This window comes from Ahaetulla prasina, chromosome 8 (assembly GCF_028640845.1).
Source record: "Ahaetulla prasina isolate Xishuangbanna chromosome 8, ASM2864084v1, whole genome shotgun sequence".
NCBI lineage: Eukaryota > Metazoa > Chordata > Lepidosauria > Squamata > Colubridae > Ahaetulla > Ahaetulla prasina.
The window spans coordinates 57,057,668-57,085,205 of NC_080546.1; the positions used below are offsets into that span (position 1 = coordinate 57,057,668).

General features: G+C 36.3%; 2 protein-coding genes and 1 long non-coding RNA gene across 10 annotated transcripts in view; 2 read left to right on the top strand and 1 right to left on the bottom strand.

Moving 5' to 3' along the window:
• The window catches only part of ASB5 (ankyrin repeat and SOCS box containing 5), a 37,070-nt gene extending 25,064 nt beyond the window's left edge, over positions 1-12,006 (top strand). For all 4 annotated transcript variants that reach the window (XM_058193474.1, XM_058193475.1, XM_058193476.1 and 1 more), the window contains 6 exons: positions 560-639; positions 3,369-3,476; positions 3,884-4,034; positions 4,128-4,262; positions 6,224-6,415; positions 6,953-12,006. In XM_058193474.1, the coding sequence (XP_058049457.1) occupies positions 560-639; positions 3,369-3,476; positions 3,884-4,034; positions 4,128-4,262; positions 6,224-6,415; positions 6,953-7,080 (794 nt within the window). In that variant the 3' untranslated portion in view covers positions 7,081-12,006. The remainder of the gene's footprint in view (positions 1-559; positions 640-3,368; positions 3,477-3,883; positions 4,035-4,127; positions 4,263-6,223; positions 6,416-6,952) is intronic.
• Positions 12,007-16,180: 4,174 nt separating this feature from the next.
• Positions 16,181-27,243, top strand: SPATA4 (spermatogenesis associated 4). Of its 5 annotated transcripts, none has more exons than XM_058193486.1 (7): positions 16,181-16,989; positions 18,653-18,818; positions 20,676-20,805; positions 21,188-21,306; positions 21,623-21,843; positions 23,628-23,744; positions 26,816-27,243. In XM_058193486.1, exons 2-7 carry the CDS (start codon positions 18,718-18,720, stop codon positions 26,992-26,994), a joined length of 867 nt encoding a protein of 288 aa, XP_058049469.1. In that variant the 5' UTR covers positions 16,181-16,989; positions 18,653-18,717; the 3' UTR covers positions 26,995-27,243. The 5 variants fall into 5 exon arrangements, with proteins under 5 accessions (XP_058049469.1, XP_058049467.1, XP_058049468.1 ...); XM_058193484.1 differs by lacking the exon at positions 16,181-16,989 and adding an exon at positions 17,055-17,424; XM_058193485.1 differs by lacking the exon at positions 16,181-16,989 and adding an exon at positions 17,055-17,196.
• Positions 18,786-23,157, bottom strand: LOC131203363 (uncharacterized). The gene is made up of 3 exons (XR_009156352.1): positions 22,954-23,157; positions 20,361-20,515; positions 18,786-18,923 (listed from the first exon to the last, which is right to left on the bottom strand). It is a non-coding gene; the product is annotated as an uncharacterized LOC131203363 (long non-coding RNA).
• Positions 27,244-27,538: the final 295 nt, after the last annotated feature.

The following is a 27,538-nucleotide window of genomic DNA, read 5'->3' on the forward strand; positions in this document are numbered from 1 at the left end:
CCTGCCTCCTCCAGTCAAAACTAGCATGAAAAATCTGCATCGATTGTTGCCGCCGCCTTTGCACCACAATCCCCGAAGCAGTTCATTCAAACTGCCCAGCAGTGCACAGAAGGTGCCTGCACACCACCCAGGCTGGGACCAGACAAGGCCTTCAGAGATGTAATAGATTTTGTGACCCAGCCTGTTCTAGAGCTCTGGAGCTCTTTGAAAGGTAAGTAAGTGATTGATGATAAGGTGTTTGTGTGGAGAAGCTCCAAGTAGCTGTGAGGACCCCAAAGGATGAGGTATCTCAGTAGATGGGCAAGGCCTTGGGTGGCCAGAGGCAGGTGGTCTTGTTCCTGCACTAGGGCCCCAATGGTCTTTCCCACCTCTGAGGTATCCCATGCACGCTTAACGACCTACGTATTCAATTAATTAATGAATTGGGGAGAGTAGGGAACAGGCTTGTTCATTTAATGTGATTCACATAGTTACATAGAGTACATTGTTTGTATTAGTTCTTTTATATTAATGAAAATTATCTATGGAATTTAAATTATGCCATGGTATTGTTCCATAGGCTCTTGGGCAGATCGTTCACCCCTGCATGAAGCAGCAAGCCAAGGGCGCCTTCTTTCTCTCAAAACATTAATTGCACAGGTAAAATGTGAAAATGTAATTAAAATCAATGCTCATTTCTGTTAACTGTAAAAGCATTTTTACTGCTTTGTTAAACATGAAAATATTAATTCATTCTTCATTAATCACAAGTTTTGGTTTCTGTGGTTTCTTGTTTATACAGTTCCAAGAACCTCATCATAGTATATATGACAGTGATGGTGACATACAGATGAGAATTACATTCCCTCCAAGGGCCAACTTTAATGAAATAATAAATATCTAGGCATAGTGTTTTAGGGTTCTGAACACTATCAATTTTACAATACAAAAACTAACCAAGTAACTGCTATCCAGGCTCGGGTGATAAAACAATCTATTTCACATTGTTGTTAAAGATTCTGTGCTAACTGTGCACATGAGCTTTGTTTTGTGATAGAGATTTATATGTATCTCTGTTCTGCAATCAGTATCCTAGCTACATTTGCAGGGCATAGCCTGTCAACTTGATTTTTAAATAACAGCCACCACACACACAACAAGCACAAGGCTGTAGGTAACCAAAATCAGGATATAATTACAGAATGAGATTACATTAACCATAATGTAGTCTCAGGTTGGATGACTGCAGGCTATACAACCCAGAACTGCTTATTACTCCAATTTATCCAAGAATTGCTTCCTAGTTGAATAAAATTGATGAGGAAGGATATGCTAGCTACCCCTCTGCCTTCTACTACTGTATCTTTTAAAACCCAGACACTGCGCTTCATATACTAAATATTTGCTTTAGACATTCTGTGCAATTTATGGCTTGTTTAAATTATAGAATAGATTTTTCACTGTATTATTTTTCTTTTTAAAGTTACATCCCATATTTCTGCATGGGAAAACCTTTAAAATGACTTAAAACAATTTCAGCATGCATATTCCCATGCCACAAGCCAATTCAAAAATATTCTAAGTATAGACTGCCATCTTTTCATGTTTAAGATAGCTAAAAGCTTGAAAAACTCTTAAGTGCCCATGGCAGTAAAACATTAGAATTTTCTATATTTCAGAGGATCTCCAAATTTGCAGTGCTGGGACTCCCCTGATGTCAAAAATGTATGTAATTACCTCCATGAGTAATGATGCCACTAACTACATTGATATCTGTTGGCAGAATTACCATTTCTGCAGTAGTTTTGGGATTTTTGCATTGCAGTTCTTGAGGTTCCACAGGCCAAGCCCTCCAGCCAGTTGCGTAAAGATGATGGGATCTGAGGTCCTCCCCATGTCTGATCCAGCTGCATGTGGGGAAAGTGGCTGCTGAAACCTTGGTCTTGAGCAAGCTATTTGGCTTCCAGTGCTGCATCACCTGGCAGTGTTTTAATTAGAGAAACCCAAAGTGGTGAGCTTGGTAGTGCCCTCTCTTCCTAATTCTAACAATGGGTCCCCACTTGGGATAAGCTGCTTCTCCCTGCCAGTCATGTGCTATATATGACACAAATTCCTTGCCTCCTTTGCTGTTTTTTCTAGGAGTCATAGCCAAGAGTTTGAGAATCCCTGCTGAATCTTTCTTTGTTGCTGGGACTTAGATTTTAGTAATGCAGAACCATGGCCTTTGACTACTTGCATTTATATATGCCATGATTTATTGAGCAACCCAGAAAATATAGTATGGTTGGGTTCACATACAGTGCTAAGGTGGTTTGCTTTTGACTTAGCACAATCTGTGGGCTCAGATTTATAAGCCAAAATGTATGATTTGGCATTATACATGAAGTAGAATCTGTTTCTATACGTAACTTCTAGAAATTAGAAGTGGTCTAAGTGTAGGCCCGGGAGCATTTCTAGGGGACCATAGTTTTTATATGATACAATTTAGTTAATAAGCAGTGCAAATGGTAAAATTGCTTGTGTTCAGCTGTCAGTGACAATGAGGGAAAGCCACAAATAAATGAGCTCAGAAAAGTTTAAGAATCATGAACTGAATCACTGATTTCTCCTATAATCTATGGTTAAATAAACCATGTTGTAGCACAACCCAGTTTGTCTTTTTGACAGACAAAGCAATTGCACTCTGTGTGACTGATTCTGTTTCCACATATTAAAAGACAGAATTGCTTTGAGCTTCTATCAGATTTTTTCTGAAATCTGGCATGGGACAAAAAACAAAGAGTAAGCCAAATAACTGTAAAAATAGTAATTGCAATTTGCTGGTAAACAACATAGTTTTATACTTACAGTAGTTAATCAAACCCCAAAATGTTCTGAAGTATACAATTTTTTTTTGTAATCATATTCCTCTTGAACAGGGGTGTCAAACACAAAGCCTGAAGGCTGGATGCATGCCCATGATGTTGGATCTGGCCTACGGGGCCTCCCTGGAAAATATAAGGAGCTGGCCCGCATTGCTTCGGCCCGGTCTATCCAATGTAAAGAGGAAACATCGGGCCAGCCTCGCTTTGGCCCGGTCTACCCAATGAAAAGAGGAAACATGTCAGCAGTTTGGAGAGTGGCATCAAGCTGGCCACGCCCACCCAGTTGGCCACACCCACCCAGTCAGTCATGCCTGCCCAGCCCCACCCCCCTGCTGAGGTCAACCACAGCCATGATGTGGCCCTCAATGAAATTGAGTTTGACCCCCCTGCTCTTGAATAATTGTTAAATGTATATGTTATGCAAATATTGAATAAAGATTTCTTCTTGTACAATTTATCATTCATTAAGAAAGTGAATAGTTAGGAGACTTGTTGTGATTGTTAATTTCTTGTTTTTTTGCTTAGGGATACAATGTAGATGCTTTAACCATTGATCAAGTGACACCATTGCACGAGGCATGCCTTGGAGATCATGTAGGATGTGCTCGGATACTTCTCGAAGCAGGAGCAAATGTAAGTGATCATACTGATTTTACTTTAAACTGTGGTTAAAAGTTAGAAAGCTTTTCTTAGAAGCATTAGATAAAGTGTTTCATACTTACTGGAAGTCTAGCTTATTACTATTTGTTTTTTTTATTAAAATGACATTTTACTAAAATTACATACATTAGTATGTAATTAAGTATATGTAATCTTTAGTTAACTGCATTCTGAATGGTTTGAGCATAGGAAAAGGGGTACCTAGATGTTTGGTACACCTTGAGATGAGAAAATCTTGCAATGTTATCAAAATGTCATACTGCAAACCCTGTCCCTTTCCTATCTCCAAACCACATTTGGATACAAGAGAGCAGTAGATACGAAGTATAATTTGTAAACATGTATTTTATCCCCACCAATACATCTAACTAATATTTTAGGTGAATGCCACAACTATTGATGGGATAACACCCTTATTTAATGCCTGCTCAAGAGGGAGTGCATCTTGTGTACAACTTTTATTGGAACATGGTGCAAAAATTCAATGGGAGACATGTTTTCCTTCGCCAACTCATGAAGCAGCCAGCAGAGGTAAGCCTTAGAATAGGTCCATTACAAAATGCATCAACCATTTAAAAATTAAAGATTTTGTCTTAGGGATTAATTACATTATGCTTTCTTAAGGTCACAGTGATTGTCTAGAATTGCTGATTTCTTGGGGCATAGAAGTTGATCTAGATGTTCCTCACCTAGGAACACCTCTATATGTGGCTTGCTTTTCACAGCAGAAACAATGTGTTCACAAACTTCTGCATTCAGGTAATATATATTGTTTGATGTATTTTTATTTTATTTCTTCTTGAACTCAATCAGGCTTTCACTATACCTATTATAGTGTTTATTTGCTATTAATAAAACCAACACATTTTTTTAATTAGGCCACTTTAGTAGCCTCTGCACTGATTTCAGATAAACAAAAAAGAACATTATTTTTAAGTGTAGTTTATTCCTGAAAAATATATTACTTATTTCTCATTATGATCAACATCATCAGGAGAATATCACCAGGAGAAGATGATGATGATTCTGGAACTCATTAATTTACAAACATACAGGAATGTATTATTTTAATATGTTTCAAATGATACTTGTCATAATTAATCCCTATTATATCAACTATACTGTATATTTCAAATTAAGCCACTTTTCAATTCACGTATATATGCAACTCAGAAATACATAGATCCCTATCCATATTATATCTACAAAAATATAGTGAGATCCCTTGTTTTAAAGACCCATACTTATAATTTAATTCTTATTATCGGAGTGTCATTTTTCTTTAAAATTCATTAAGATTCATTAAGATTATTTATTAATAAATAAGTTTGCATTATTCTATCTGATCATTCTGCATAGGATTGTTATACCTCTGCAAAATCAGCTCAGGCTATACATTGACTGGCTATACATTGAAAATATTTTATTTCTATAACAAGTAAAGTCTTCCTCAATTTGGTTCTTGGAGATTGCAGGGACATGCCCAATAACTTCCTTAGCAATAAGTGATTTATCAATACATTTTTAGGATGTTTTCTTTACTTCCCAGTTTAGTATACACTCCTGGGGATTCATGCTGATCTCCCATCTAATATCAGGTCTGATCCTGTTTAGTTTTTTCAAGTGCAATCAAGTTATATAAATGCTGCCACCTGGTGTGATAAATAAAATATCAAGGCAAAAACCAAAACAAACATAAGAGTTAAAAATAAACCAGGGGCAAAATCTTTCATAACCGAAGAATGCCGTTAAATTGCAATGAGTCTGGCAACAGCAGCAGCAGTATCTAAGTCAATTTATGTCCAACAATCTAATTTCAAGGTGACCAGTTAACAGATTAGGAATTGAACATGTATTCTTAATGTGGGTTGGGCCATATCTTCAAAAGGGTGACATTGCTACCTTAACCCAACTATGTTCTAGAAATACACACACCAGTTACTTTCTTTATTTACTAAATTATGGCTGAACAAGATCTACAGTCAGACTTATTATTTACGACCAGCAACAAGAAGTTGAGGTTATCAGTGTTCTAAGCATCAAGACCACAGGTCCAGAAGTGGGGCCTGTCCCCAATATGTCCCATGCCATATCTTCCTGAACCCATTATTTTTGTGATTAGTTCCCCACTTCCATCAATATGGAATTCATCCCTAAACAGGAACCAGATTTCTTCAACCCCTCCTCTCACCACTCCATATGCACACATTCTACTCACCATTATATATTTAAATGCTAGATATATTAGTCTAATGTAATCGAGTCTGATGTGATGTATACCTAGACTCTTGAAGTAAGTACCTCTGTTACGAAATTATGTGACTGTTAATATCTATAAGACAGGCACTTCTGAAGATGTCCTCACTAGCCAGGCTCATTTCTCTGTCACACAAGAGAAGGTTTACTCGTGTAGTTTTCCCAAGAGATTTAATGTACTATCTGACATGGGCAAAGCTCTCTTTAGTTTCTGTTTTAGAAAAACAACCGATATGCATCTATTTTACTGGGCTTTTATACTTTAATTAGTTTTACTATTATTTCCAAAGTTTTATTAATTGTCTTTAATACTCACTGGTATGGAAAAATAGAATATAAATGAAATAAATTGCTAACAAATGTTTATTTCTGAGAAACAAAAATTAGACACTGTGATCTGATTATGATTCTTTGTTAAAATATCTTTAGGTTAATGTAAAATGCACTCTATTATAAATCCATAGGGGCAAATGTTCAAAAAGGAAAGTTTTTGGAAACTCCATTGCATGCAGCTGCAAGGCTACCTAATACTGAAATAGTAAACATACTTCTTGAGTTTGGAGCAGATATAAATGCCAAAAATTCAGAGTTTGAACGACCCGTAGATGTTGCTATTTCAAGCAGCTTAGTGGAAAAAATACTGCTACTACATGAAGGTAAAGTTTGTATTTGTTCTTTCTTTGTTGGTATGGGGTTTTGGATGACAGCATCAAGCCCAGGCTCCTTCTTTTTCTCTTTCTCAGTGCTGAGGAAGCACATATATTAAATTTAGAATGAGGGAAGAAGAATTTTCCATCCTCCTGTCTGACTACAGCAGGTTGTAAGCTTCACTTTTCCTGAGAATGAATGAATATATATATATATATATATATATATATATATATATATATATATATATATATATATATATATATATATATATATATATATATATATATATATATTTTCTTCCGCAAAAAATTCAAAATTTTGTTGAACTTTGCAAACATTCCTTAATTTTCCTTACCAAAAATATTTATGTACTACATAACTCTTAGATGCATGTCAGTAAAAATGGCAGTGCATCCAAGAAATCTATTCAACTAAAATGTTTGTTTGAATATGATAAAAATATATAATGTAATAAGTACAAAATGTAAGTTCTTGAGAATACTATCTAATGCTACCTAATGTCATTTTTTATTCAATTGCAGTTACTCCATGTTCTCTTTGCCAGCTGTGCCGACTACGAATCCGAAATTATATAGGAAAGTCTAGATTGCATCTTGTACCACAACTTCAACTGCCAAACATCTTGAAAAATTTCTTACAGTACCAATAAAATAGTGTATTGTATCTCAGAACTTAAAGAAATATTCTACAACATGTTACACATGAAAATTATATGATAGGGAGAAGCCTAAACAAGCTTGCCTGCACATTAAAATCGTGCCAAACAAAATTTGGAATTTCTTGAAGTGCTACTAAAATGAAATATAAATGTGCTCATATTTTACAGAGCTATACAAATCCTTTGAAAAAAGTGTTCTGGAATACAAGGTAATATGTGTGAAGGCCTTTTTTTTAAAGATTAAAGCAACCAAATATTTAAGAAGCTGCTCCCAACCATTTCCCCCTATGCAGTGGCTATACATGCACACGTATGCAGACAGAGAAAGCAGCAACTTTATCCACAGCTACCTTAGCAATTTAAAAAGTTGGGCTTTGTGCACTCCTTTGCATGTTCCAAAGCATGTTTTTGGAAGGACTTACACAGCCCTAATATTTTGAATATGTATGTATGTATGTATGTATGTATGTATGTATGTATGTATTTACAATATAGTCCTTACTGATTAATCACACCATTTAAAATTTACTTTCGTTCAGTCTAAGATCCGTGGTGGTGCAATGATTAGAATGCGGTATCACAGGCTAACTTAATGCTCACTCCAGGAGCTTGATTCTAAGTAGCTCAAGGTTGACTCAGCTTTCCATCCTTCTGAGGTCAGTAAAATGAGGACCCAGATTGTTGGGGACAATATGCTGACTCTGTAAAATTGCTTAGAGGGGGCTGCAAATCACTGTGAAGTGGTATATATGTGCTATTACTATTTCCAGGAGACTGTATATTGCTTTGCAAATTGTAAATTCTTTTTGAATCTCATCTTTCTTTCTTAAAAGTTGGAATGGCAGTGGAGAGAAAGAGAAATAAATTAATGCTTTCAATCCTTTCCATATTTCGTCTCTGTATAAATTCCCCAACTTGTGATCCTAAGGTCACAAGGAACTTTCCAAGGTTTGGATACAATTCCAGACCAATTTTTTTCTGAAACTGAAACTGAAACGGGAAGCATAATAAGATTGGGAGTTGATTATACTAATTTCATTTAATAATTTAATTGCAAGTATATATACATGTAATCTTTGAGATACAGCTATAACAGAGCCTACCTATTATACTCTCAAGTACTTTTTTTAGAGCAAGTTTTTATTGATTTTTTAATTTTCCCCCCTACACACATACATGATTTATGAACAGAGTATTGGCCATATCTTATCTTATACAATTCAACATATTCAGATATATTTTACTTGGTTACAATTTTTGTCAAAATGTTGTTTTTCATAATTTTTATTCATTTCCTAATATTTTCTTGCTCATTTCATTAAGTCACATCTTCTTTTGCCCTTAAGTTCTAATTTTTCCATTTTTATTAGTGTTCATTCTCTTTCATTCTTTTTTTTTAACTATTTCAATTTTTATCCTAATATATTCAAATATATTCGGGGTTGCCTTTCTTCCATTTCATCTTTTCGTTTTCACAGCAATCCTTTCTTCTCCTTCTCACCCCTTTCCCTCCCTCCTTTCCCTACTTTTTCCTCTCGTCTCCTACTCTTTCTCTACTTCCCCTTCCTTTCTCCCCCTTCTCCCTACTTCCTCCCTATTGAACCTTCTCTCCTACTCTTATTTCCCCTACCTTTCCTCCTCTCCTCTTCCCTTTCTTCTTTCTCTCTCCCTCCTTCTCCCTTTCCATCTCTCTCCTTCTTATCTCTCTCCATTGCTGTCTTTGTTTTCATTTCAATGTTTCTGGTGTCCAGACAACCCAGATTTTTTCATTTATTATTCATATTTCTCAAACCTCCCCACCTATATTTTAATTATTAACGGTCTTCATCTTATTCCATTTATATCTTACAATCAGTTTATGCAACCTTCCACCTCTTATTTTCTTAGAGTTTTTGTTCATAATTCAATACTTATTTTCTTCCAATAGCGTACATCATTTACTAACATTTCAATTTTATTCCCTTTTACATCTTAATTTCAATCATTTTCATTTATAAACCATATTACCTTTCACATTTCATCTGCTAGATTTTCCGTTCTTTTATATATTTAAAATTTATTTCCTTACCATCAACTATAATTCTCTCTCATTCCATACATTCTCAGACAAAAACAGAAAAAGAAAACATATATCCCATATCTTTCGCATTTAATTTACTTCTCCTCTTTTTCTAATTTCCTTCATTCACTTCATTTCAACCTTTTTTACTACCTTTTTACAATAATCTATATATTTCTTCTAATTTCCATTATTCAAAAAAAAAAAATTCTACCACTATTTTAATTTCTTTTCTACTGTTCATTTTTCTCCTTTTAACCATTTTCTTTCAGTCTCTCCCAAATCCCATCTCTTAATATTTTTCTCCCTTTCTCCTGTTCTTTTATCTTCTTCTTTCTCTCTTTCTTGCATCCTCTTTTCCACCTCCTTTCTCTGACTTTTACTCTTTTAATTTTCCCCCTCAATTTTTCTCTATTTCCTCCTCTTCTCTTTGTTCTGTCACTGCTAATCACAGTGTAATCATCTGTTTTTTTCACTGTTTTAATTTTCCCCAATATTTTCTTCTTTTCTTTTTTCCCTTTCTTTTTTAAAATATCTTTCCTTCTCTCCATTTTTATTCTTTCTCTATCAAACCCAATATGATCATCTATATTATCCTCGCTTGTTTCTTTTTCAACATTATATTTTTTTTCTTCTTGTTTCCTCATAATTTCCTCATAATTTCTTTTTTTATTTTTAAGCCACAGTTCTGCTTGTTTGTTCCCATTAAAGGATTCTCACACCATTTGAAGCATCTCTCATAATTCCTCCCAGTTCTCCATGTTTTGATATGAGGATAAAAACTTTTTAGATTTATTTATCTTAACTTACATGTAGTCCAAATTCAAGTCCAAAATATTGTCTCTCTTTTTTCTCTCTCCCTTTTTTTTATTTCCAAATGGAAGCCAGTTCAAATGTTTTTTTCCCAATCTTGATCTTTACCACAATTGTTCAAACAAGTACTCCTTCAGTGTTTCTCCTCCCCTTAGTCTAAACAATGCAATGTTATCTTTTTTCATCTCCAGCAATGAATCTCTCCAATCCACAACTCCCAGCAACAATATGTCACTCGTTAATCCACAAAAGCAGTTTCTTTTTCTTCCTCTATTAAATCCTTTTGTTAGCAAAAGATGCTTTTTCTCAGTCTTCTTTTCCTTCCAACATTTACATTTTCTTCCAAAACCAATTTTAAATCCAGATGGAACATTGTTTCTTTTAGTGCTTTTGTCTTATAGATCCTCTTTGTTGTTTGTTTCCTCTCACTTTAAGTTTCCGCATGTCAATTAGTCACTAACTTCAAGCTGGAAAATTTTTGAGCTTTAAAAGTTTTCTTCTTACCTGCGAGTTGGCCAATCACTCGCCCGGTAACTATACTCTGTCCTGATCTCGCCTCCTGCTCAAACTTCTTGTGTTGCCACCCCGACTTTGGCACCTTCTAATGGCTGCCTTTCCTGTCGTTGGGTCAAAGACTGGATGCTGGTGCTGCAGTGAATTCACAACTTCCCTGTTCGTCCTGGCCAGTGTCTTCTTTCTTCGCTGTCCCTCCAGGACAGCTATGGTTCATTGAGAACCCCCCAAACGGCAGGAATTTCAGTGCTCATCCCAGATTTCCCTGGATTCGCGTTGTCCCGTCGCGACACTGCCCATGACTCCTTACACTCCCAAGTGTTGATGGCCATTAAGTGAGATAGCCTTGCTTAACAACCCTCATCCCCTGCCCTCCCCGATGTGACCATTAAATCAACACCTGGGTTGTTAAGCAGAGGTGGGGGGGACCTTTGGAGGCTTAGCATATGCCCAGGCCTGCCTACCCTGGACCTCCCAAAGCCTCCCACCCACACCCTCAAGACATCTTGTGCTCTACTTGCTGTCCCCTGAAGAACTCCATGTTTCTCATGTTGGGGAAAGAGGGTGGGCCATGCATCCCAGAAGTGGCCATCATTTTCTCCATTGCTTTCACAAAGCCATGGGCAAGGGACAAACTACTCCATTTTGTTTCTTAATGTGATCTGCACAGCCTGATATCTGAAGATCTTCAAAAGCTAAGTGTGCAATGGATGATGGGTTTGTGAAGAATAGGCCCAAGGCCCATGTGGTCCCAGTGAGGTGGGATGGGGGAGAGAGTCAGGGGTGGGCACTGCAATATCCCTGAGATTGGGCGTAAGGGTGAGTGACCACAGGGGCTGCAATGGCCATAACTTCTAAACGGGGTCATAACTTTTGGAGGAGGGGATCTGTCATAACTTTGAACAGCCATTAAGATGCATATCTAGAAGGCTACCTTTAAATTTAAAATCAGATAATTCAGTTTTTGTCCTAGGTGTGCCCATTTTCTGCTATATGCCCCAATATTTGGCCTAATAAAAATCATTATTCTCTGTAAGAATTACTTTAGTTGAAAAAGATTCACTTACTTCATTTGTAAAGAAATAATACGCAGCTCTTAGTAGCAGGTTGTCTATTTAATATTGCTGTTCCCATAGAAGCTACTTACTTCTATGTTCCTACTGCAGTTGAAAGAATGAGAGATTAACTGCTTTTTAGTGGATTTTTGGTATTTTAAGAGCTAGAATGGAATGATCCTACAATGTATTCCTTTAAAAATTTCATGAAATGCTATGTAAGTAATAACATGAGGAGTAGGGGAGAGTGTCTATAACTTGTAAATTTTGCATAAAATCTATTGTTTAGTTTAATTATTGTTTGATATATTCTGAGTAAAGATGAATGCCTTTCTATGTGTTAAGTACATTTTCTTTTTTTCTTTCTCTAAAATTGATATGCATATATAAAACTTGAAAGATGGTTAAACAAATAAGTGTAATTTTATTTTCAGACTTCTCTGGAATACATACTTTATGAAGACCTACTATTATAAATGTGTTTGTTTTTCTTTTGTCATCTAGCCCCTAATTGTCCTGGCATTACCCAGGAAATTTCAGGACAAAACAGGGATTTAACTACTACTGCTTTAGTCGCTACATAAGAATACCATAAATGTTTGCACATGTGATATTACTTTAAAATGAACAGAAATTAAAGATGGGCACTTATACAAATAAAAAATTAAATAAATAAACAGTGCAAACCAGATTTGATGCCATTGGATTTCAATATATAACAATAGCAACAATAGTAATAGTACAATTAAGATGTGAAATCCAGCAGTTTCTGGAGAACCAGTAGCGGAAATTTTGAATAGTTCAGAGAACCGGCAAATGCCACCTCTGGCTGACCACAGAGTTGGGAGGGAATGGAGATTTTGCAATATCCTTCCCCTGGAGTGGGTGGGAATGGAGATTTTGCAGTATTCTTCCCCTGCAACGCCCACTAAGTCACGCCCACAGAACTGGTAGTAAAAAAATTTGGATTTCACTACTGGTACAATTGTAATAGTAATTTTCAAATATATTGAGACTGACTGGGGCTTTTAGAGGATTATGACTCTTTTGGTTTACTTTGTATGAAAATTCCAAGGAAGCTTTTTCAATTGGTATAATTATAGCATTGAAACAGAACATTTACATTATCAAGTCCTAGCCCTTATTCCAAGCAGTAATTAAAATTCAATTGGAATCTGTTTTGCTGTAACTTAAACTCATCACTCTCTGCTCTGGAATAAGAGCAGAATAAGTTCCATGTGACATTCTTCCAAGTGTTTGAAGAGTGCTATCACATCACCCTCAGCATCTTTTTCCAAGGTATAAATGTTCACAGCCCATTCAAGCTCTCTTCATAAATTTTAATTTCTATTTACTCACCTCAAAATTTGTTCTATTTTTTTCTGAATTCATCTTGAAATATAGTGCCAGAACTGTATAGAGTATTCAGGATGAAGTCAGTCTAATACAAAAATGAGTGTAAAAGTTAATTCCCATGATTTAGAAATTACCATATACCGTATGGTGTGAAATAAAATTACATTTGCTTTTCATAGCCACTTCCCTATGTTGGCCAATATTAAGTTTTCAATAAATACTATTCCAAATTCTTTTCACAATTATTGTTATCAGACCAGATATATTCCATCTTAAGAGGCGCAATGGCTCAGAGGTTAAGAAGCTGAGGTTGTCAGCTGGAAAGCTGACAGCTTGGCCCAAGTGCTAATCCACAGGGTGAGCTCCCATTATTCACCCCAGCAGGAGCTAATCTAGCAGTTAGAAAGCATGCAAATGTCGGTAGTTAAATAGGTACTGCTTCAGTGGGAAGGTTACTGCATTCTGTATTTTCATGCTGGCCACATGATGATAGAAATGTCTCTCAGACAACACAGGTTCCCTCATCTGAGAATCAGATAAGCACTGCTCCCTTCAGTTGGTCATGATTGAATGGGGAAACCTTTAAAATCTTAATATTCCATCGTATACATCTACATTTGATTTATATTTCTTATAGGAAGAGTTTTGCACATGTCTCTATTTCATTTTTGTATGGACAGCCCATTACTTCCTAGCAAGATCGTTTTAGATTGGATTTCTGTCCAGTAGGTTATGAGCTATTCCACTCTATTTTGTGTCATCTCCAGTTAAAAGCATATTTCTCCACTAATTAATGAAAATATTGAATAGAAGATCTAGGACTGACCCATAGCTCTCTCTAAGTTCATGAAGAACTACTGATGAACATACTTGAATTATGTATTCTGAACCAGCATCTATCATCATGCCATCCAATCCAAATTTGCTGAAATACTTTGCTTAAAACAGAATGGATTATGACCTGTATGAGCCGCCAGTGTGCAGCAGCTGCCAAAAAAGCCAACACAGTTCTAGGCTGCATAAACAGAGGGATAGAATCAAGATCACATGAAGTGTTAATACCACTTTATAATGTCTTGGTAAGGCCACACTTGGAAAACTGCATACAGTTTTGGTCGCCACGATGTAAAAAAGACGTTGACAGTGCAGAGAAGAGCAACAAAGATGATTAGGGGACTGGAGGCTAAAACATGAAGAACGGTTGCAGGAACTGGGCATGTCTAGTTTAATGAAAAGGACTAGGGGAGACATCGGTGGTATTCAGCAGGTTCTGACCAGTTCTGGAGAACCAGTAGCAGAAATTCTGAGTAGTTCAGAGAAGCATAAATGACACCTCTGATTGGCCCTGCCCTCATCTATTTTCTGCCTCTCGAGTCCAGCTGAAATGGGGATTTTGCAGAAACCATCACCTGGAGTGGGGAGGGAGTGGAGATTTTACAATATCCTTCTCCTGGAGTGGGGAGGGAATGGAGATTTTGCAGTATCCTTCCCCTGCCACGCCCACCAAGCCACGCCCACAGAACCGGTAGTAAAAAAATTTGAATCCCACCACTGGGAGACACAGGGAGTCTTCCAATATCTCAGGGGCTGCCACAGAGAGGGAGTTCTCCAAAACACCTGAGGTTAGGACAAGTAATGGGCGGAAACTAATCAAGGAGAGAAACAACTTAGAACTAAGGAGAAATTTCCTGACAGAACAATCAGTAGAACAACTTGCTTCCAGAAGTTGTAAATGTTCCAACACTGGAAGTTTTTAAGAAGAGATTGGATAACCATTTGTCTGAAGTGGTGTAGGGTTTCCTGCCTAAGCAGGGGGTTGGACTAGAAGACCCCCAAGGTCCCTTCCAACTCTGTTATTCTATTCCTATTACACTCTGCCCTATTCCTATTTCTATTCTGTAGCCTGACAGCTATTGTTAATGTTATCTGGGTGTACTTTCTATTTTTATTTTCCATATCTATGATTTTTGTTCATTTTCAAACTTCTCCTCTGAATTTATTAAAGCCAAAGGGTGTGTGCTTCAGTCATGCTCTAGGGAAACTAATGTTTAATGTCACCCATTGTGCCTATCATCTCCCATTACCTTGATGAACGTATCTTTTCTTTTATGTACACTGACAGCATATGCACCAAGACAAATTCCTTGTGTGTCCAATCACACTTGGCCAATAAAATTCTATTCTATTCTATTCTATTCTATTCTATTCTATTCTATTCTATTCTATTCTATTCTATTCTATTCTATTATTAAAACAAAAACATGCAAAATCTAACAACAGTTTCTCTTAAACCCAAAAGTTAATTATATCAGTGCAGTGCTTTGTTAGATGAAACATAATATGCATATAAAATTGCATGTTTTAAAGCTAATATAATCAAACGGCTATAACTTTCCAACAGTTTATCCCTTAGGACAAGAATATTTCAGTAACCACTGAATGGCTGGTTAAAATTTTCATTATACTGTGGGAAGCCACTGTTGGAAGAAATATCCATCTGGGTTCAGTTCCAAGTGGGGACAAAGACACTGGAAACATGGAGGCTGCTTGGAAAGATGGTTTAATGGTGGCCAGGATCACATGGCTTGAGATCCTGAACAGAAAAAGCTGAGATCCTGTGTGCTCCCTGGCTTTATACTTTTTCTGAGCTTTGAACTTTCTGGGGCACAGGAAGAGTATCCTGATTGGTTGTCAAACTCCCAGGTGGTCTAGGGGTCTTAGCTAACATTGTAGGTTGTCCCTCAAGCTTGCCTGAGCCTTGCCATGTGGTGAGTTTCTGTTGCTAGATGGGTCCTATTATGTTGCAGATGATGATGGCCCATTGACAAAGGTGGGGAGAATGAGTTTCTACCTCTGACCCATTGACAAAGGTGGGGGGAAATGAGTGAGCTTGGCTGAGGCTTTAATGGCCCATTGACAAAGGTGGGTGGTGGTGGGAGAAAGTTGCAGGGAGCTGCTTTGTCTTTAAAACATGTTTCTCCATTTCTCATCCAGGGAAATATATTCTGCCTTTTAAATATTTTCTAAAATATTTCATTCTTCTAGGAGGGGGGTAGGTGCTAAATTCCTACACCACCTTCCAACAACACAAACAAAATACAGCCAAGTTTGAACCTTTGGACAGATGATTTATATCATCTATTCTATTCCAACTTCAGGAATATTTTCTAAAAACTTTTTACCTGCAGTATCTATGACATCTTAGATTGATACATATACATAAGAGAGTTGGAAGGGACCTTTTAGGAATGTAGGTCATCTAGTCCACACACCCCCAAGCAGATTGGTTTGAAATTTGCCAATTTTTAATCTCATCAATTAGAAAATGGTTTTCGAGAAGCTTTATGCAGTTTTTTCTTCTTTTTGCAACACTCTCAAAAAAACTCCAATAGTATGCATAATTCCATATCCTTTGTATTGTCAAGTAAAGTCTTTTTTCACACACACCCATACAAAATACTTTTTAAAAATCACTTCCACAAGCATCAGAGCTAGAAATTTGTATGTTCAAGAGCAAAGTACCGAAGTAAGGTGAATGAGCAAAACTTCGGGGAAGGGCAGTATAATTCAGATAATTGCTTCAGTTCTTTATCAATTTAAATTGTACAATGAATTTTTTTGTATCACATTACTTATCAGACTAGTTCTCCAACTTAAACAAAGGCAAAGCATCACAGTAACAATTCTGCTTTCAATTTTCCTTGAAACTGATTTTAAAAATGAATCCCAGGGTCAATTTTGTCTTTCCTCTTCACGGGAAATAGTCCGTACAACTATCAAATTGATTGGGAACAGGTTATTCCTACGTACACAAAAGGAGGGGAACCAGAGCATCGGCAGATCAAGAAAACGAGACGAGCCAGGCGACCGCTGACCCGCAGGTGAAAAAATCGCTTTTTAAGATTTGGAAATAAAAAGAAACACGCAATCCTTGAGAAGATAAATAGAACACAAGTGACCGGGAAGTTTGTCTGTATTAAGCAGTACGGGTGGCTGTGTTGTTTCGTTTAATTATGCACTACTGGCAATCGACCTCCTGATTTAGTACAACATGACATCGAAAACGAACCCACTATTGCGAAAACACTCCTACGGTTCAAAACGGTACGTAATCACTCAATCGTAGAAACGCATGCGCACTTGGGTTTCTGAATTTTTTTCGCGTTGGTGGGTGGGACTTTCGCTCGAGTGGTTGCTCTGGTGATGGTTGTTATGGCAATCGAAGACGCGGAGACCGAGGAGCCTGAGGCTCTTCTCAAGAGCGGGAATCGCGCTTGTAGATGGAAAGGATCGTTGGAGACCGGGAATGGGGTAGTTAGTTCAGAAAAGGACTCGAAAGCGGCTGAATCGGGGTTCAAAATTGAATTTTCTTTCAAGGAGCGGGGAAGGAGCCAATTTCAAATAATCCAGCTCGAGTCCTACGATGGTCGTGATTTACCATTGCCTTTTTCCGGGTTGTTTTTTTCGACTGAGGTCTCAAGCCTAATCTACTGCACTAGGATTTGCAAATGATAAATAGATCTTGGTCTAGCAACAAAGGTCTGTTAAGATTTACTTGGTGGGCGTTTACAATTTGGAGAATGTTACAAACTTTCAGTGGATATGATAAGTCTAGGAAGTTCTTGGAGTGATTTGAAAGGAATAATAATATAATACATTACCATAGGTCAGGTAATTTACAGGTGAAAGGCACTTGACTACCTAGCTGTTTAAAGAGCTGAAAATATTCAGTGATATATTGTAATCAAAAACTAGCATTTGATAAAGGAAGGGCTGGCAGAATTGGCTAGCAACTCCTGCTACCGGTAGCAGCTTTTTCTATTGTGATCTAATCCGTATTTGCAACTTGCTGGATTAATTGCTACAGATATTTTCACATGTTGGAGGGATCCATAATTTACTGTTCTCCAAATTAAATATAGTCGTTAGTTTTTGGGAAATACAGAAGAGAGTAAAATGTCTCAGCTCTCAATTTTAGACAGAATGAACAAACCCATAATTTCTAAATAAAAATGTTTCTCATATTTATTCTTTTCCATTTCCACACCTATTCCCACTCCCATTCCCACTCTCAAAGCATTCTTTCTTCTATTATTTTTCTCTATTTTTTCCTTTTATTGTACATAAATTAGCAAGGTTACTCCCAAGGCTCTTTTTAACATTCAGAACATTTTCTACCACCCTTTTAATTTTTATGTTTTGCTAAACAAATCCAAACAAAGTCCTGCACTGTAGCTACTCACCATTCTTATTTTGGAATGACTGAGCTCTATAGATGACTATCTATATAAGAAAGAAAGAAGAAAACATGATAACCACACACTAGTTTAGTTTTGTCTTATTTTTACAACACGTCAATTTTTCTTACGATTTTCTAAAAAAACCAATTTAATAGGATAAAGAAATCTAGTGGGTACCAAGGAAGTATTTCTAGTCACACCAGGAATGGCTGCCTGGTCCTATCCAAGGTATTGTGGTAACGATCAGTTACTATTGGAATTGTAGTTCTCAGAATCACTATAATGAGTGGTAGTGCTAAGTAGAGAGATACTATTTTCTTTAAATATTTGCAGAGGAAGATACAATTTCATAAGCAAGACAATTTTTAAATTAAAAAAACCCTTGGGAATCAATGCTGCCCAATTTAAGAAGAGTTTATAGCTTATAAGTGTTTTTAACTAATGTGACAAAATTGGATTGATAAGATAAATTAGATGGCTGTAATAGTGTCTTAATTCTTGTGGTGTTTTAATGTAAAATGTGACAGGTGAGAAAGTGGAAAAAATATAAGAACTTAAGAAGCACTCCGTGTAGAAGAATTATCTTGCCATCATGTCATACTCTACATGTCCAGGCCGTACTGGATTGCCCCTGACAGTACTGCGATGGCTTCAGAGTCTCGACCTCACTTCTTCACCAAAGAACTTTCGTAGGTAAGACAAATAAATTCAGGAAGAGGATTGGCGTTATTTCTCTTCCTCTTGAAGACTTTCCTTGTTCTTGATCAGATGGCCAAGAATCTGATGGTACTTGATTTACTGTGGAAAGAGAAAATATATTTTAAATGCCGGTTTTTTTAAAAAAAGTTCCAAAATGGCTAATAGGGTTTTTTGTTTGAATATTGTTTGTTAAAAATAGCCAAAAAATCTCAACAAAATTCACATATGCCCCATAGTTGTGCTCTGACCCCAATATACTTTCTCTTTTTTTTACAAAGAAACTCATAGACTTATAGCTTGCATACAGTGTCACTGTGTTTTTATTTGAATGAACCATAGTGAGTTTTTAGTTTGTTTACTTGGAAAATTATTTAGCTAGCTATCAAATTTCTACAATTTGGCTATTTTAAAAAGCAGGTTTTCTTTAAAATATGTGACTTAAGACCTGAGGCTTGTTGTGTTTGAAGGCAATTTGTACATTTATTAAAACCATTGCAGAGTTGAAAAACTGACTCCAGAATGAAATTTCAGGAAGCTGAGAAATGGCAGTTATAGATGCTATAGATATTAAATGCAACTATACAGGAAAGTAAGGTTAAAAAAAGAAAGGCATTTACTAGTGGTGAATTCATTCAGTCTTCAGTCTTAATATTGATTCTTAATGATAAAGTTAATTATTGCAATGCTTGGCCTACTTTTTTTAGGTTTTTGTACATCTTTTTTTTTTTTTTGTATTACCTCGCCTGATATAGAATCCTGAACTTATTGAATGTTTGCAAAGTTTTAAAAAGTTTCGGTTGATCGTAATAGATGTATTGACCAAGTATTATTTGAGATTCTTTTTGCTTATAGACCAGTGTAACTACTTTTGCTTTTTATGTTCTCATTGGAATCATGCTTATCGTGAAAGTCCAGCCAGGTCCATTTGATGTACTTGAATGTATTTATCAATTTTATCATTCTCTCATTTCCTTACAATAGATCTCTTTCCTTCAAATTAAATTTTGTAATTTGTAATTTAATTAAATTACAGATAAATTTCCTGTATCTGTATTGAACTGATTCCAGATGAATGCAGGTTTAAACTCTAAAGACAAAAAGTGAACCTTTGGGAGACACAGAAAAGGCTCAGGTAATGAGCCAGTTGGTCAGTTCCTGTTATAAACAATGGATCAAACTCAATTGATCTGGAAAAAAATGGACCTTGCACTTGTAAGAAAATGCTAGGAAGCAAAAAATGGAAATTGGTTATATCATATGATTATTATCATTTAATTCTTGCTTTTTGATCCTTTTTCAGGAAGGGAAATTTGAATTTGTTGCATAACAGAACAAATTGTTTTATTTATCTGAGATATGAGGACTACAATGGAAAAGGATTTTTATTAGCCCTTTTTCTAAAAGGAAGTATTTTGCTGTTTTTCAGTCATGTTCGACTCTTTGCAACCTCATGAACCACAGCATGCCAGGCCTTCTTGCCGCCACAGTCTCCCTGTGTCTGCCCAAACTCATGCCCAATGCATCAATGAAACTAACTATTCATTCTCTACCATCCCCTTCTCTCGTTGCCTTCAATCGTTCCGAAACATCAGGATCTTTTCCAAAGTCTCCTCTCTTCTCATTTGGTGGCTAAAGTATTTGAGCTTCAGCTTCAGTATTTGTCCTTCCAAAGTACAGTCAGGGTTGATTTCCTTTAGGAAAAGGAAGTATAACTAAGTATAAAAATCAAACAAGTCACCCAAAACAATCATCCTTAAGTAAAATCTACAGTTAGGGAATGACATAACTAAACTAAGACAAATCCTACAAAATTTAGTCTTTCATTCAATTTTTTAATTTTATTTTGAATAGGGACTTTTCAAATGGCTACCTTATTGCCGAAATATTCTCTCGGTACTTCCCAGAAGACATTCATATGCATTCCTTTGTAAATGGAACCTCCCTAAGTGTCAAACTCAGTAACTGGGCACTGCTTGAAAAGGTGAATAATAAATGCAATTATGAATCTTCTATAAATTTTAATATATTTTAAAAGTTACAGTAAAATGAGGATTTCTTATTTCTTCTTTAGACTACTGGCAATTAATCAGTATACAGTCAGTAGTCATAGACAAATAATTTATGCTACTGTTTTTCAAGTGGAATATAATAATGGTATTTGTAGTGATTCCAGGGAAATACTACATATTTATATTTTTAATAGTTGCATCTTTCCAGTTCTGTTACATAGATATTATGTCGTATGGCATCATAATCTACACTGATGGCAATTGTTGCATTATGTAAAGTAAGCTGTTTATCCCTTTGTGATAAATAATTGAGGATAAGAAAATGAATTCATGTATTTTTCCTGTTTGTTAAAGTTTTTTACAAAAAGAAACCTGAAGCCTATACGAGAGCTAATAGATGGGACAATTCATTGTAAACCAGGAGCTGCAGAAATATTTGTACAAGATATTTATACAATGCTGACAGACAGTCGGTATGTTTCTTCAGTGCTATATTTGAAAGTTGTATCTAAATACCTAAATGTTAGCATTAAGTAACATAGAAGACAAGATAATTCCTGCCTTTAGGCTCATAATCCACTACTATAGTTTTTCCCAGGAAAAACTAAATTAGATGGGAAGAAAATAAATAAATAAATGTAGTCATTGATTTGTGAATCTATAGAATTTTAAGTTAATTTGAGGAAGTTTCAGTTTAAGAATATACATATAAGTACACAGGCAGCTCAGCATTGCCTTATTGCTTGATTAGCAAATGAAACTGTAATATACTTTCTTTTTCTCTTGTAGTATAAAACATATTCAAGATGAAACGATTGATTTTACTGATCGTATTTACCAGGACAATTTACCACTCGTTGCTAGATCAACTGCTTCAAGGGCTATTAAAAACAATATCACTATGTCAGAAATAATGGCAGAACCTGATATTTGTAAAAATAAACAGAAAATAAATGCTATCCTTGATATACATAGGCAGCGAAGGTTAATGGAGAGGGAACAACATCCGTGTAAGTATCTTTCTCAGAACATCTTTTTGAATAACATAAGGATACTTCCCTGTCGGCGTAACTTAATAGGAATACATGTATTTTAAAAAACTAATAAAGTTAGCTGCACTTTTCAAACTCGCCTTAAAAGGACTTTCCATGGCTTGTACTTTATCCAGAATCAATTTGATAAGAACTCTGAAAGAGAGTTACAGGGGTACCTGCTGCAGGAGATCTGGTTTGCTTTTCATCTATATACTACAAAAACTCTGGTGTCTGTTTGAAACTTAGTAAACTTCAATTCTTTGAAACACTAGGGCTGTGGTGTGGCTCAGGCTGTAAGACAGCCTGTTATTAAACACAGCTGCTTGCAATTACTGCAGGCTCCAGTCCCACCAGGCCCAAGGTTGACTCAGCCTTCCATCCTTTATAAGGTAGGTAAAATGAGGACCCAGATTGTTGGGGGGGGCAATAAGTTGACTTTGTATATAAATATACAAATAGGATGAGACTATTGCCTTACACAATGTAAGCCACCCTGAGAAGGGCGGGATATAAATGAAAAAAAAAAACCACTACATAAGGCAAAATGTTTTCAATAAAGGTACCTCAGATAGGCCAACTTACAGGACACTGGGACCCATTACTCTTGAGGGAATAAAATTTGGGGATATTTTTTGCTGGTTCAGCTCTGTCACTGTGCTCCTGCACTTTTTTTTAATTTCTTTTTGTCACAACAGTATACATAAACAATTGTCATAGATAAAACAACATATCTTGAAGAATATATATATAAAAAAAATATGCATAAACTATATTAATTTGATATAATGAAGATAATATATAATATTATATAATAATAATATATAATAATATAATGAAGAGAACAATAGACCACTTGGCTGTGGTCACATGATTTTGATGATTTCCTGATGGCTTTCCACAAGTCTGCGAGAACTGGGAAGGAACTGATATGATTGTTGATACTCCTTGCCATCTTCCAATTAGCAAAGTTTTTGCTTATGGGAAGCTTGCAGGGAAAAAGTCAATAGAGAAATGATGCATACACCACCAGTCCCTTTGAGCCTGCAGCACACTGGCCACTCATGCACTCTCTTGCTCTAACCTTACCTGCCAGCAGCCACTTACCAGCCTCCTGGCAAGGGAAGGGAAGAAGGAACGGGAAGAAAGGAAGATTTCCAATGCTCCCTGTCAGCTACCCACAAAGAAAATCACTGGGGAAGTTAGAAGTTACTCCTGCTCTTATTTTTTGGGCCATCTATGACATTCTGTTTTTCAGTTTAGATAATGCACTATTTCTGAAACCATGACACAACAGGGCACAGCTTTTCTAGTTTGTTATTTTTGTTCTGAGAAGGCCCACCTTTGTAATGGAAAATATTTATTATTGATTAGTTGAATATTTGCATTATTTGCTTTCTATCATCTCGTTTTATTGTTAACTGTTGTTTTGCAATTAGTGTTGTTATCTATCTTAAACTCCATGCATTAAGAAGAGCAGATCTTAACTAAAAATATTGTCACCGTGTATATACTGTAGACTTGCTTTATTTTTAAATTTGAATAGATTTATAAGAGCTCTCAAAATATCAATGTCTGCACAATCTCCAGCTGTAGCCTTTTCAATTGTCTCATTAATGAAGCATTTTCTTTAATAATCATAAATAGAATGTAATAATTTATGAGGGAGATGGGTGGTTTAGAAATATAAATTTTATACAGTGTAGCTGGCATATGTAATAACATACTTGTTGCTTAAGATAAATGACTCTGTTGATTTATAGCACGGTTTGGTATTAAACCAACACTGGGACAACGTGCCATTGATCACTCTTCTATTTTGGCTCGTTCATTCGGTACAACTAATCTTCCAAAGGAAAAATCTGTTCCTGTGCCAAATAGTAAGCATTCTTTTTCCAATCTGAAAGTCAAAGGTTACAGTTCTGTTCAAATGGATTAGATAAACTTTAAGAAATACTTGTTTAGGGATAATTTCTATTGAAACAGTTATGACCGAATATACATGGTTTGATTCAAGCATATGCCTTTTTTTCCTTTTAGGCAACTAACTGAATTGTAACTTCTGTTAACAGTGTAATAAAACTTTGAGTAGAATATACTCCACTTTTTTTGGGAGGTTTTTTTTTTGCTTTTTTTGTATAATTCATTTCCCCATTTCTTAATTCTGTCTTTCCTTCTGTATACCAGTCTCTGATTTATCCATCTTTTTTCATTCTATACTCGTCATATCCTTTTTTCCTTTCTAGACTGTTTATTTTCCTACCAACTGTGTCATATTTCTTCATTCATATTTTTATTTAATTTACAGTTAGTTGCTTTTCATCCTTTTTTTTCCTGATAGCCATTTATTTCTCCCATATTGTCTCTTCTGAGCCTTTTTCTTGGCTATATTGAAAGCTATATTGAAAGCTGAAGAAGAGTGAGTTCCACTATTGCCTCTATGTTATTCATCCTCTGTCGGCCTCAAAGTAGGGACTGTTGGCTCCATAATGCCTCCTGAAGTTTGAGTTTGCATAATTGATCATCTGCCCGCACACTTATATCTTTGCATACCCTATATGTCAGTGTTGGCGAACATTTTTGGCACCAAGTGCTGAAAAGGGATCGTGTGCACATGCAGGGGAACAACAGGAATTGGAAGAGCAGCTCCCCAGTGCGCACACACGGAAGTGCCGGAAACCGGAAGAGCAATTCCCTGGTGCGTGTGCCGGGAAGCTGAGCTTCCGAATCCCAGTGTGCGCATGCTCACCAGTCATCTGGTCTTCTGGTACACATTGCATGTGAAGACCAGCTGGCCAGCATGCATGTGCGCACTGGAACAACAGGTAATGGCTGGCATTTCCGGAGAGATGGCTCTGCGTGCTACTTCTGGCACACATGCCATAGGTTCGCCATCATGGCTATAGGTGGATCAGAAAAGATTGTTCTCATTAAAGTATCTTAAGGCTGTCTCTGACTTGTTGGAAGCAGATATGGGTCTCAAATTACCTACAACTAATGGGCTTATTAGTAAGATTTATTTTGAAAATCAGCCTTTTTTATTCTCTCAGTATCTCATCTACCAAACCATTTAGTGAAAGAATAATAATCAGCTGGAAATATGATAAGCCCTTTTTGCATGGTCACTTTTTCCCTCTTCCCTATAAAGCAAAGTCCTCCTTGTTGCATATGACAAGATGTAAACATATGTATAGTGTCACAGACTATGAAGGCAGAAGAGGCAAAAGTAGTTCTTCCAATTTTGCTTTTGAGAGAAAAGTTAAACAATTATTTTGAGACAGTGGTTGTTACCGCAAAAAGCATCTGTGTTCTGTCCTCCCTCGCCTCTGTCTGAATGATGGCTTAATTAGCCGTCACTATCAGCTCTGGCAGCAGAATAGCCAGCGTCTGCCAAGAGCCTCCGTTATCTTCCACGACGCTGGTGAGTCACCTAGAAACAAACTTCAGCTCTTAATCAGTGGATTTGCCTGTTACAAAGAGACACAGCAGCTCTGGCTGCCTTTTATATCCTGTGGGGTGTGGCTCCATGACTCAGCACTTCCTAGGCCTGCCCCACCCTTGCTTCTGTTGTTCCCTCCTCTCCTGCCTACGAAACCAAGCCTGATTGCCGTCAACTGGGTCTGCAGGCATGGCCTGGGGGGGAGAGTCGGGATGGAGGTCCCATTATCTCTTCCACCTGGCCTGTTTCTGGCTCCTGGAGCTGAGCCAGGCAAGCCGGTGCTCCCGAGGTAAGTCCTGATGGCCCTTCCCCCTCACTGTCCAAGTCACTTTCTGGCAGCAGGCCCGGCTCGGGGGGCGCAGACACAACAATCTGCAACCTCTTTGAGTTCATCTCTCACTTCTCTAACAGAAGAAAAATGTAGCTGCACCTTCCATAACTGCCACTATCATTTGTATTATCAGGGAGAAAAGGAAAGGGAGTTTGGGTGAAATATCAGAATTGTCTTCTGAATATCATTTCAGGCAACCTCACAGGTTGAACCTATTTGTTTCATGTCAGGAGATATAAGCAGGAGACAAAGCAATTACTGTTTTCTCTTACATGTTGCCTCTTGTGCATTCTTATGAAACATAAAAAGGGTTACTTCCACTAGTTGTGTTGTACCCCTTGAAAGATAGTTTCAGTAAGAAGTAATTGCTTTTTCAGTGTGAGTTCTCTGTGTGGATATAAATTTGTGGATTAGCAGACAGATCTTGTGTTCACTTGGACTAGGGAACTGTTCCATGCCAGTTTCAGATGATGGAGAGAAAAGAGCAGCTAATGCTTATTCTTGCCTGTAAATTTATTTATTCTTGGACACCAACAATTGATAGTAAATGGCACCATTTGGAGGTTGGAGAAGAGATTCCTAGGACATTTATGAGCAACATTCCCTTTCATCCTTTACTGAAAGTCAAGGGAAATAAAACTCCTATTTGCTTCTTGTTCTCTAATCTTTTCCTACTTAATGCTTAATATCTATTTATGCATAGTAGAGTAGGTTGCACTACCCACTTCTTAGATCAGATTGTTTGCCCAGTCTTACCAGCAATTGGATTGTTAGGACTGATTACTAATCAGGAATAATCTTGATTGAAATGGAAACTTAGTTTTCTGACAATTTTTTAAATTAATGTTTTGCTGCATTTTATATTTTCTGCTAATGTTCTTAAAGTGAACTGCACCTGAATGTATTTATTGAAATTATGTCCTACATTTTCATTTTTAAACAATATTTAGCATATTTCAATGAGCCATTTTTGAGTTTACATAGAATGAGTTGATAACAATTAGAAACTGATATATTGCTGAAAATTTGTGCCTAAGTATTTAATTTTTTCAAATATTCACAGATAGAGGAATCTTAACAATTTTAATAACTCACATTTCTAAAAAATGTTTTAGAAGCTAAAACAATTTTCTATGTTATAAATGAAATTGTGTGCTTGAAATTTTTTCCCACCCCCTTAGGTGTACCATCCACACAAATCAGAGGTAAAACAGATGTTCATTTCAAAACTATTCAAGTGAAACAAGCGGAGAAATTTGCATTTGATGTGAACATGAATACTGAAGTTTCAGGTACCCATTTTAAAGAACTACAGAGAAGAAATTCAGAAATACAAAAGAAGATTTATAATCAAATATGAGTCCTATTTTGAGGAGCATGAACCTTACAGATAAGCCAGTAAAGAATTAATACTGACATCAAAGACATATTGCTAACATGGTATTTACACAGGCATAAGAAAATGCAATAAATCAATATCATTTTATCCATTCCATTACTGGAAGTTTACGTCATGCTATAATGTAAATTTTTATTATAAAGTAATGCAGAACCTAGAACTCCTAGTCAATATAATTTTAATAAAATGAATCAGCCCCAGTCTCATTGTCACGTGTTTTCTTAATCATTTAGAAACAATGTAAAATGTTCAATATAGCTAAACATATACTCTAGTACACTTATAAATTGATGGAAATCAATGGATCATGTTAAAAAATTCTCATCAACCAAGGAAGCTTCTTAGAATGTATCTTTCAGAACTTTAGAACCAGTCAAATTAAAACTCTTTTTTGTATGTTACATTAGTGTACAACATAATATGTTTTAATGGTGGTCTTATCTTAGATAAAACTAGAAATTCAATTAAACTATTTTGTAGAGATTGGTCTTAAATTCCTACAAAG

Excerpts from the sequence above, each read along its gene's own strand:
- SPATA4 (XM_058193486.1), top strand. The coding sequence starts at position 18,718 with ATGTCATACTCTACATGTCCAGGCCGTACTGGATTGCCCCTGACAGTA. Across the intron at positions 18,819-20,675 it reads TCACCAAAGAACTTTCGTAG|GGACTTTTCAAATGGCTACC; the intron begins GTAAGACAAATA and ends TATTTTGAATAG. Across the intron at positions 23,745-26,815 it reads ATCTGTTCCTGTGCCAAATA|GTGTACCATCCACACAAATC; the intron begins GTAAGCATTCTT and ends CCACCCCCTTAG.